The sequence below is a fragment of the Numida meleagris genome, chromosome 11 (assembly GCF_002078875.1).
Source record: "Numida meleagris isolate 19003 breed g44 Domestic line chromosome 11, NumMel1.0, whole genome shotgun sequence".
Classification (NCBI taxonomy): Eukaryota; Metazoa; Chordata; class Aves; order Galliformes; family Numididae; genus Numida; species Numida meleagris.
The window spans coordinates 17,669,302-17,681,801 of NC_034419.1; the positions used below are offsets into that span (position 1 = coordinate 17,669,302).

General features: G+C 40.4%; 1 protein-coding gene across 1 annotated transcript in view; it reads left to right on the forward strand.

Moving 5' to 3' along the window:
- The window catches only part of LOC110404978 (contactin-6-like), an 80,007-nt gene that overhangs the window by 50,717 nt on the left and 16,790 nt on the right, over positions 1-12,500 (forward strand). The window contains exon 10 of the mRNA XM_021409793.1: positions 7,595-7,722. Coding sequence (XP_021265468.1) covers positions 7,595-7,722 — 128 coding nt within the window. The remainder of the gene's footprint in view (positions 1-7,594; positions 7,723-12,500) is intronic.

A 12,500-nucleotide genomic window follows, 5' to 3' on the forward strand; every position in this document is an offset into this window, starting at 1 on the left:
GCCCTAAAAGTAACATTAAGAAGCAACAGATAGATCCGGGTATGTTGGGGAGATTATGTTAAAAGAGGCAGTAGAATGATATTGATTAGCATGACGGGCAAGTAGGCAGCTGTTGTTAGTTATCCTGTAGACATAACTGATGCTTCTGAGTGTGAAGTGTCACATGAGAGAATGCATACGAAACAACCTTGAAAATATGGCTAGTTCTATCCAGCATGAAGGGTTTGCTAGAGGATGTGGACATCGGGATGCGGTGGATGAGCTCAGAGAGAAAGTCAGTGGCAAAGCAGCAGTGAGAGCTCCTCAGTGGAGGAGAACATGGATTTGGGTCCTTCCTTTTTTAGCTGTCTTAGGAATAGTTCACCTGAGCTAGGGATTTTGAACTACTCATCCCAAAACCCCTTTCCTGATTTCATTGTTAAAAATTGATCACTTCAACGTTAGAACATGCTACAGCAAGAGCATCCCCAGCACTGCAGATCTATAATGTGTGAGCATGCACGGAAACATGCTGCTTCAGGATTTCTGAAAACAAGCCAGTACCATGCTGTGTACCTGGTGTCACTTGCCACTTGTATACACAGAACAATTTAAAGTTAACTGCAGATTTTATTGTACTTTTATTTTTGAAATACATTCTGACAAGCAGGTAGGGAAGAAGATTTCTCTAAGTGAATTAAACTCCCACACAGAGGGTAATTCAAGGCCTTATGTACTGTTTAAATTCTACTTAAGTCCCACATTAAGGGCTTAGTTTTACATCTGGAGTGAATTTGGCTGTATGAATGGCTGCCTCTGATAATATCTGAATCATAAAAATAATGATTAATGGTGGGATTAGATTGAATACTATTAGTGTGGGCATACCATCCTGTGCTGGAAGAACTTTTCTCTGATGTAAAGGTCTCGTAAAAGCAACAGAACTTGCTGGCAAATAGAAAATATGGCAACCTTTTTTCTCTGACAACTCAGTTTATTTTCTATCTGGATTCTCACCACAGCATTTTGTGAAGTCTGGTTCCTGTTCCTTTCCTTTTTACTGTATTTCTTTATCACTGTATTTTTTTCAAGCATGACTGTTCATGTTGATGTACAGCTATGTAAATGCCACGTTTCATTATGCCCTGTCCACAAGGTAGACCTATAACCAAGAAATGTCTCTTTTTTGGCCGGGCTTGCTGGGGTATGGCTCATGTCTCAGTCAGGTTTATCTGACATCTCATGGCATTGCCTTTTTAGATGCAGATTTCAAACAGGACAAGGTCAGACATGGGAGAGAAAAGCCATAAATGGCCATATCTTGTAATGTGACATGAGACCCACATCCCCATGTGGGAAAAGACCAGAACAGTGTATGTTTGTTTGATGCAGCAGACTGGGGATGAAAAGGCTCACAAGCAGCTTAAAACTTTCACAATGATTTAGAAAGCTGAAAGGATTTAAGCATTATTGGCGTTGATCTTTTGTTTTGTTTCATTACTAACCCGGTTACTTGGTTGGCACATCTTTCTTTCCCATACACGTAGAGGTGCTGCTGCCCAAGACTCCTCAGGTGCAAGTCTGGAGACACAGTAATGCAGTAGCTTCAGACATAGCTACAGACTGCTATTTTTGCTGCTTTTTTCCTTTGGCTGTCACATAAAGACATCTGCCTCACATTTTGCACTTGAGTATCTTAAAAACAGGGCCTAGCAACCATAACTATTTTATGCTAATGGGAATACCATCTCCTGAGAATATTATAATTTGTCTTGAAGCTTCATGATGGCATAAAGCTCAGTTCAGATGCCTGTATATATTTGAATAACGTAAACATGTGCAGTCTGAAATTGCAGAGATTCTATGCAAAAATAAGGTTTGTTTTTAGGAACGGTGAGGGATTTTGGAAAATAGCAACAGTGTTTTGCTGACACCTTCTACCATTGCTAATGGCATTCTTTTCTAAAATATTTCAGTAAGACAATTCAGCTAGATTGTGTAATTTTGTTTTGATCTAAATAGTTAACACGGATTTTAATGGCATTTATTTTATTTCCAGTTAATTGTCAATCAACTCTGAAGCTGTGCAGATAAGGAAAATCTTCGTTTAAGCGTAGTTTATTAAATGGCAGTACTATTAGCATACAAATTACGCTCAGAATAGATAAACAGGTACAAAGATCATTAACATATAATACAGACAGTTGGATCTCAGATGGGACTCGGTGGGACCTTTTCAAAAATACCAGAGCTGTCATCCGCAGGTACAATTCATTCACTCAGTCAAACTTTACTCACATTTACATCTGCATAAATCACTAGGAACTCAGTCACTGGAGAGCTCTGCTCATGCGGCTGCCCCTCGCTTGCTTCCCCTCGTACTTTTTAATTCAGCCTCCCTCGTGCTTTACCGATCTTTGTAAAATTGGAAGAGTCAGTTATTGTCTCGGTGACTGCTGGCATACCCGCTGGAAATGTATAAACAATGTGGCTTTTCAGAGCCTATGAAATCAGGAGTGGTTTTGCTCTTGAGCACTAAAGTGAGGCTGAGAAGATGTAGTTACAAATAGGATCTCTCAGATAATAAAAATTACTTTGCCTCTGATTTCATCAGATCCAGCGTATTCCTTTTTATCTGTACAGTGCCACAATGATGGCTTCAATAACATTACGAGGTGTCAGACACTCGATGTTAGAGGCAGACTAGGAGAAAAGAAGGGTGAATCTGTACATCAAGTATCAGGGTTACTTTATTTGGAGAGGAATTATTTTATGCCCTTGAAGAGATAACTATAACACAGGCAGCGCTGAAATCTGCAGACACAGGTTTGAATCACCCTTGCTATTACACCAGTGCAGCTCAACTGATTTTGATGGGGATTTCAGAGACGTTTGCTGTATTGAATTAATGCAATTCACATCCACGAATTAGAATCGTACCTCTCTAACAAGGATTGGCTGAACAATACAGCTGTGCACAAAATTACCTCTGCTGCTCTTTAAAATCTAATGAGTTGACACCTCTTTCTTTTCCCAGATTTTATTTTTCTATCAGCCTTGTTAAATACATATTATTCTTTCATGCCCTTAAGATCAAAGCAAATAGCCATCAACAATCTTTTGTTCACATGAGACAATGCTTTCAGAGATGGTTTGTTTGGCCTGGTTAATTAAAAGCTGTTTCTATCATCCCTGCCTGATTTCTCAAGTTCTTTACCTAAAAAGTATGTGTGACAATTTTAATGAGCTCTCACTTCTTCCCAGCCTCGTGTCTTCTGCAGAAGCATTGCAGTCTCTTCTTTTTGAACATTACAGAGTTTTGACTCTTGGGTTGCCTGTTTGTTTTCCCTTCTCACTTCTGCACTTATCTTGCATGTTAATGGAGTCACTCAAGGAGGACAAGGACACGGATCAATCCCATGAAATTAGTGGATTAAAAACAAATAAAAGGACATCACTGTGCTTAGTAAACTGGGGAAAAACTTCTCCCAAACTGGTGCGTGACTGAAGGTTGATAGAGACACAAAGAGCTGTGGATCTCCCTCCTGAAGGCAGTTTTCATCCTGCTTGGAAAGGCACTGCTGCTGGAACCAAACCTGCGCTGCAGCCCATCTGGTGCTGGGACAGCACTGCAGGGCCCTGTCCTCACCTCTTCCATGGGCACGGCTGCAGAATGGGAGAGCTGTGCCCTGGAACTGGGCTTTACGGCTGTCTTACATTCCTGTGATCCACCTGAAGCAAACTTCATCCACCATATCCACCTCTGTGGGGTAGGTTCCCAGGCTTGTTACATAGGGGATGATATTTCTGAGTATTTCCATCAGTCCTTGTGTGCTGGAACTTTGGTATGAGTTTACATCACAGAATTTTCAATTCTTCTTTTCCTCATAGTATCTTTGCTGGATTGAGCTATTTACCCGGAGATAGAACCTGCATAATTCAGGCAGAAATACCAGCATTAGCACACTCTGTTAAGTACTTAAGCACTTTGTAAGTCAGAGATGCCAGTTTAGACTTAGGCTTCTGCCCACGCCATCCCGTGCTGCAGTGGGACTTCATGGGCAGCTGTGTCTCAAGCAGCTCATTGCATTCTTTCCCCTCCACAGCAGGGACACATTCACCAGATTCGCTGCAGATCTTTCAACCTTTCTCCCTTGGCAAACTCTTGTTTACTTACTGAGTAAAGTCCCATTTTGCTGGCAGAGAAAATATTCCACTGGCATTATATCCAACAAGTTAAACTTTTCTATCTTGTCTCATTACTTGAAATTACCTTGTCTCCCGATGCAAGTGGTAAGCATTACTGTCCATAGCCTTCACACAGTGTAAAATGTTGTGAAAAGTAGTGGTTTTCAGCAAGCCTTTCAGCAGGTGAGACATGCGTTTCACAGCTTCTTCTTAAATTGTTTGTTAGAGCCTGATCCGAAGCCCATTAAAGGAAATGTTCCCATCGCCGTCAGAAGCGCAGTGCTGTAATTTGAAAGACAAATGGAAGAGGACAAAGTGAAGCCCCTCTGAACCTACCCACAGCATAAAGTCGTGGCTTGGAGGAAGTTTATGGCGGCTTTGCTGTTCGTGGCAATGGGGTCAGTGTTTCACGGAGCTTTTTCCCTTGTATTCAAAATGCAGCGTGTTGATTTTCTGCTGTGCTCTGCTTTCTCATCCCTCTCTTGACACAGACCTCAGCACATCTGTAAATCACTTCTCTCTTTTTTCTTTGTCTTGCTGTGATTCCCTTCTCTGCCAGCTAATTACTCCAGATTCCATTCTGCTTTTACATAAATTCTGCCCAAGTATCATATGTACTACTATCTCCCTAATTGTCTTCAGGTAACGTGACCTCTGCCAGGTTTCACACTGCCGTGAAGCTTTTATTAGCTCCTGGCTCATCTCTGCCAAGCTCTGTTTTGATCCATTGAAAGAACCATCCTATCTCAACTCGCTGGGTCATGGAAGTATTGTTTCAGAACAACATTTCTACAGATCAAACACTGCCTTGTCAGCGCTTGAGTGGGTACCAACCCCTCGTAGTGGGTAAACCACAAAGCTGTGAATTATTCAGATCCCAGTCCCTAACAAAGAATACACAAAAAGAAATCTGAGCTAGACATCACTAAACTTCGTTGGAAAAGCCATAACCAGTAATCCATAGAGGGCTCAGCACAGAGCCTGTGCTTTCAAAGTTTTCTCCCTTATTATTCTGCATTTCTACAGTCTGTTTTTCCCAGATATATACAGCAGAAGATTTTGGGGACTGGGATTGTCGTTTTTTCCTCATTCCCACTTCTAGATTCCAGTTTGTGCCTAAAGCTTTTATGTACAACTGCAGTTAAAGTAACGGGATGTCAGTATTTGGTGGTGAGACAGACACTACGTTGGCTCATTATTGCTTATACTTCAGGTATCCAATCTGTTGAACATCTGCTGATCACATTTGAGTACCTGTTGGTGCTGTATGATAAAGCCACCATACATCAACTAACCAGTCAATAGAATCAGCAATTTTATCACCAGTTTCTGATGACAGTATTTTCTTGCGGTTGGTGCAAACTGATGCAAAGAATTAACGTAAATAACATTGCGGAGGCAGAAGTGAAATATCATCAAATTCCTCATGTTTAAAGCCACCTCCAAAGTGCTGTCCTCAGTTCTCCCCCCGCACCAAGGAGATGCCCTGCTAGCCCCTGGTTTGATGCACAGCATCGTGATGCCAGTGGAATGGTTAAGTTCTTTCTTGCTTATTCATCCATATCTGAAAATGTTATTTGGTTGATTCATCATTATATTGAAGAGTGTACTTCATTGTTCTTCTCCAACTTAATATGGATATATGATAGATTATTAAACCCCAACTTATTTTCTCATCATACTCTAAATTGCAGGCAAGCAACCACTGCAGTACTGGTGATTATTGCCAAGGTAACAAAGATTTTTCATTCCAACCTGAATCCCTTTCCCTCTCAGCTCCTCTCCCCATTGCCACTCATCAGGTGGGCACTGCATCACCTCTGTTCAGCCCCCACCCTGCATCCCTGACGTGGTGCAGGATGGGTTGGTCCCAGTGCTCCAGGACTGGTTCCAAAATCCACGTCTGGCACTTCTCTCCTTCAGCTGAGGCTGGAAACAGGTAATGGGAAGAAGAACAAGGCCTGATTTGTGTTATTCATATAGCTACAAGCATGTAAATACAAGAGTGGGATACAGCAAGATGCTGTGATGGTTTTTGTGATTTAACAGCTATGATAGTACTGCCAGCTTCAACTGCTGCTCTTGTTATTGTTCGTTTCTTTTAATAATTCATTGCATCATCCAATCTTATGTTGTCAGTAATAAATATTAAATACCCAAGTTGTGATGCATGAATTAGATATTTTCTTTTTATAAAAGAATTCTTGTGTTAGATTTAAATGTCAATTAAAAGAGGAATATAAAAGAATAATGCAGTGGTTCTGTGAGCACTGGAATGAAGGAAGCCTCTTTTCCTGGGGATTTATGACTTACGTCTGGATTCTGTCAGATCTAGCAAAGCGTGATGTCTGAGTGCAGCTCATCCCTGTGCGGTGCAGATTCTCTGATGCCTACTAAGGAGCTGCTCACACAGGGGCCTTCCTGGCAGGAAAGGCTGTGCACTGAAACCCCGACCCCATTTTCAAGAGATTCAGTGATCTTCAAGTCTTCCAGTCCACTGTCTTTCTGAACTCAAAAAATTGTCAGAAACTTCAGCGTCTACCAGGAGCAATAGCTGGATGGAAGAACTGACATAGAATTAAGAAAACCTTATGAAATAATATCATTTCTATCCTAAAGCTCATTGCCTAATGACTCCATTTCTGTATATTTATGAAGGAAATCCCCGAGTCCTGAATTGTTATCCCTGTATGTAACAGATAGAGGTCCCAGGCCTGCTGTGAAAGCCTACCTACAAAAAATTCACACTGAGCACTGCACTGGCATGCATCCGAAAAGTCACTCATTGACATGAAGAGGCATGTAAACAAGCTTAGAAATTAATTTTGTCCACAAAACCCAGGAGTGGTTCTGCAATTACTATTAAATGCAATTTACCCAATCCTCTGCAAACTTATGTGAACAACACAGTGACTAACAAGGTGATTTGAGGGCCCTGGGAGAGAGCAGTGTATTTGATTTGGCTCCTTGGCTTGTGAGATGGCGTTTCAGCATCTCAGCTTCTCTGCTAATGTCTTTTAATAATCCTGACAAAATTGCACAGGCAGCTAGCCTCAGACATAACATTAGTATAGCATCACAGCATTGGGATCTGGAAAAAAAGCCCCCCGTGGTAAAATACAGCACAATTAGGTAAAAAGTTGGGTCTTCCTTCTTTCTCTTGAGACTCCTAATTTTACTACAAGCCATCTAGATAAGTTAATTGTCAATTCCTGTATGTCAATATAACATTCTCAATATAGAAATCAATAACAAGCAGAGGTGAAAATTAGTTGCTGCATATTCAGCTTGCTGTAGAAGAGAAAAGAAAAAAACATAATGGAAGCATTTAAATATTAAAAGAAGCATTGAATTTTTATTGCAGTTCCTGTAACAGAAGCCTTTTTTTCTTATTCTTCTTTTATTGTCTGTTTGTTTGTTTTCCCAGGGCCGTCTTACTCGAGGATGGCAGTCTCAGGCTCTACAACATCACCAAATCAGATGCTGGGGTGTACACTTGTATAGCAACAAATCAGTTTGGAGTTGCCAGAAATTCAGGGAACCTGATTGTGAAAGGTACGTTAGTATATTCCTTTGTGCTTTACGAATAGTAGAAAGTGTGTGGGTTTTTTTGTTGTTTTTTTTTTTTGTTTTTTTTTTTGCTGGGATGCTCAAGACTATACCAGTCACTGTTGGTATCAAGAGGTTTTTCCTTGCAGTTTACAGCTGAAAATGAGCGACATCACCTGTAGCAAAGGAAACCTCATGACCACAGCAGTCTGCTGATCAATACGTTTATCAGAGAGATTTCCCAAGATACCAGCTGAAATGCACAGTAACATTAATAGTGATATTTGCACTGCAGTACCATTGTGAAGTCGTAGGCGTGAGCTGCAGCATTGCAGGCATTGGGCAGCCTGAGCTTAGCACAACATGGGACCAATATGGTGCCCCTGTGCAGTGTGCTCACATGGGTTTATTATGCTCATTTTTAATTTCTGTCACATCAGAGACTGCAGAAGAGACTATAAAACGGGTGTAAAATGAAATAAGGCATTAGGTATTAATCTGAATATTAGGTGCTTTTATTTCCTTCATCATGACTCAGATACGTGTTGCATTTTTTGCATCCCTGCAGATCCTAAAGCCACCCACTCAGCTGCTGGGTGCTACTTTGGCACCCTTACAAAGGGAGCAGCTTGTCTCTTTGAGATTCTCAGTGTGGATAGTTATAAGAGGCTGCACCGGGGCTGCTGGTCTGACTTCACACCCTGGCCCTGCTCCCAGAGCAGTGCTGCTCCCCACGGGTTACCTCCCCACAGCAGTTTCCACCCTTCTTTGAAATGCATTGTGGAAGACATTAAAGTCTATTACATCCAAGCAGCCCAGTGCTTCAAGTTTTTGCCACACTGATGGATGGTCCATCTCCATTAGTAAAAAGTGCTAGTACCAACTTATCTCTCAGGTGGGCCAGTCCAGAGCTGAAGGACATAAAAAGAGATATTGTTTGTGTAGCTGTTCCTGTGAGCAGCATGTGTAATGACTGTGCTCTGTACCCTCTGATGTCTGATCAATGAGGAGAAGAAAAGAAGGAAAACTAAGGCAAGCGGTGTCTTTTCTTTCTCTTTTTTCCTGCACGATCTTTTCAATACAGGCACTTTCTTATACAAGTATTCATATTTGTTGATTTTAAATGAGAAGAAAAAGTTAAAATGTGGAACTTGTGAGATTATAGTAAGCATATTTCAGTTTTGCAAAAGAGCTACCGCTAATAATGATTGCAGTTGCAAGAAGAGCACATTATTACATGCAGTTTGTAACTGCCTTTTTTCTTAATATTTTCACTTTCAATGAATTCAGAATATTTACTCTAGCCTGCAGGAACGTCCTTCTTCCTAACCTACTGCAGCTGTCTAAAACTGTTTTCATACTCATACTATGAAAGAGCAATTAGCATTGATGCAGTGCAACGTGTAATCTGAGCTGATGTTACAGCACAGCTAGCGGTGAATACACTGAGAATTTTAGGGTTTAGGTAGCTCTGATTTCATTAAAGTTAGACACCATTTCAGCTACCACATGTATACATCCTAATGGAGCAATATGAAAAAATCCCATTAAAAAAAAATGAAAAAAATATTTTGTTTGGCATTTAGGAAGTTTATTAAAACACTGAGTAACAACATGTTATAAAAACGATCTTGTTTGCAGGGAACATTTGTTTTTGTTTCCCCTCTGGAGAAGTTTTGGCTGTTCAATTATAGGCCTCGTTGCTTCAGCATTATTTTCAACTGAAATGTCAGAACTTGGAAAAGCATATCTAATGTGCAAATTAAGTTTATTGCTGCTCATTGAGTTGTTTATTCTTTGTGTGAGAAATCTTTATTATACCTCAAGCACTTGCACCATCTTATCTGTTTTCTCCTTTGGAATGGGTCTTGCCATTTAATACACATCTGAAGTTGCTAAACGAGACAGATAGATAATGTGGAACCAAGAGCCTGTAAGAAAGGGCCTGTAAGAAAAGCTTTTCAAAATATTTGAGGTGGTAGTCTTAAAGACAGCTCCATAAAGGAAGCAGAAAATAACACACAAGTGAACGGCTCTGCATCAGTGCTGCTACTGGTTATGAGCAGACTAGAACAGAAGATACGACAGGATGATAATCTCATAACAAAATAGGGTTTTTTTGCTAAGACTTCTAAAGCACTCTTAAAAAAGAGGAATTCAATAGATTTTAACAGAGAAATGATCTCTGGAATTTTCAGTTCATCTAATAATGTTTCATAACAGGATTGCATTTATCTCATTTCAGATCTCTCGGAGGTACGATCAAATGACACAAGAAATAACGTTACTGACCTTATGAGGCAACCATAATAATATCGGAACTTTCTGATAACAAAAATTTCAAAAAATTCCCACCCAACAAACTGATGGCCCACTCCTATATTACAGCCAGTTGGCTCTGGGGGAGACTTAAACATTTTACTGTATGGAGCACCATTTTCTATTTGTATTCTGTGGCTTTCAGAATATAACTGTTGAATCTGATTATAAATTCTATGCAATCCTGTTGCTATCATTCTTGCTTAGTTTTACTCCAACTTTTCCATAGAAATAGATTGATTTCATTTGTAGTATTTTACTTATTTATAGACTGCTGTAATTGTACACAGTGCATGGCAGAAGAGTCAAAATGCACCAATCTTGGTGACCAGCCATCCAATGCAGGGAAGTAGGAGTGACAAAATGAGGTAGTGTTAACTCTTCTGGCAGCAGAGGTGAGATGGGACTTGTGAAGGGCAGATATTTTAAAGAGGAGTTTGAAGGACAGGGAGAACTTGACATGGAAAATTCAGTAGTGGTGCAAAGCTTTATTAAAGCTTAATAGACCAAAGCAAACAAAGTGAATTTCATCCCTGGAGTTGGTGCCGTGGTTTGGAGCTTTGCTGTGGTAACAGAATTCAGGGGGTTCCTCCAGGCTGCCGCCAATGCAATGCAGATCAGGCGTACTCGTGTCAGCTTTCAGCAAGACAGATAAAACACCAGCAGCAGTTCATACCAATCAGCAGAGCTCATCTGGGACTTGGGAGCCTCTCTGAGCGGCCTGGGAACCTGAAGCCTGTAACAACCATTCGGTCTTATCCAGATATTTATGTTTCTTTGCTGCCCTACTTATTTGGCTTTAACAGCTCGGTGTAAAGAAGCACAGAGTTTATAGGCTTAAGGAGGGAGAGAGTGTCACAGGATGGCCTTGGAAGAAGAGATGATGGGTTTGGGGGCCACCTCAGGCCAGATCATGCTTCTGCACCTGCAGGTGGCAAAGAACAGTCCCAGCTAGCACGAAAGCATCTTTCCGGTTTTTATCTCATACCCAGGAATTCTTTCTTTCTTTCTTCTTCTTTTAATTTACAGAGCACTACTCCAAGTAGCAGCATTTCTTACCTCAAAGTGTTATTCATGGTAATCTGTTTCACTGGTGAGAAAAAGAAGTGATGGAGAAAAAAAAAACAAAGTAAAAGTTTGTGGAGGTTTTCTGTAGTTCTTAGATACTTTTCAACATTATTCTGTAAAAGTTAACTGTACTTCACAATGGAATTACTTCACTTGAGATTTATGGAGCCAAGTTCTTTGCCAATGTGTGCTGAAATCAGTGGAGTTGTGCCAACGGAGAATATGGCCCTTGAATCATCTGGAATTTATTGCAACTGACACTCTGCTTCCAGGGAGAGGGAGAGATTGCTTTAACTTAATGATCAAGTGTCTTCAAGACAGTCATCTGAGGCCTTCACATTTCTGCAGTCCTTGGCTTCAGACAAACAGATGGATCTGCCACGATGGTGGTTTTACATAGTTATGAAGAGCAATCAGAGTACACAGGGAAATCTAATAAAGTGTTCTAAATCTGAACTCTAGATGATGAGAACCGCTGACAGTCAGCTTCTGAATGATTACAGAAAAAAATCACCTAATTGGCCTATAGCAATAGAAATCAGACAAACTCTTTGTTTTCCTTCAATAACGGTATATGATATCTACACGAGGCATATCACTGAAACTGGAGATTTTTATTTTAAAGGGTTGGCAGAATATGCACCACCCTTCCTTGTTGCTTCTTGACCACTGCTGTAACAATCACTCCAACAATGCAGTTCAGATGCTGGGAAGAAGCCCATCAAGTTTTGGTCCACGTTATCTGCCTGTACCTACCCATTATTTGGTTACTACAGTAGTGGTAACAATCTGAACAAAAATATACTTGAAGGCAAAGTGTTGGATGCCCTATCACGCACCAACCCTTTGGAACCATAGCTTTGGTAACGAAAATTCTGAATTTTTGAATGCATTTAGAACAGATAGATTTAAGCCAGCATGAGCACTAAACTAATACAGCTCCTGCAAGGTTTCTTCTCTTCCTCTCATGTTATTTTCGGAATGCATTAATATTGTTGAATAGATTCTGCTCTCGTTTTATTCATGTGCCTCTCAATTCTCACCATTTTATAACATTTTCATGCACAAAAGCTTTATTCAATGGAATTGTTACAACAAAGTGGTTGTTATCTCTAATCTATCTGCCAGTCATAACAACAAAAATGAAGCCATATAAACCCCTTTCTTTCCCCTTCAGCAAACTACTAGTTCCCTTAACAAGATCTACATCTTTACTTCTCAGTCTAAGGGGTTAAAAAGGATTACATAGATAGTTTTTCTGTCTGTTGAGATAGCTTTTTTGAAGCTGTAGTGTAAGCAACACTACAGTAAACTACAGTGCTAACAATGTAGATTAAAGATCTCACTGGATATACAGTAAGCGAAGGTGGACACCAGTTTTGCTTTTGCTGCAGTTT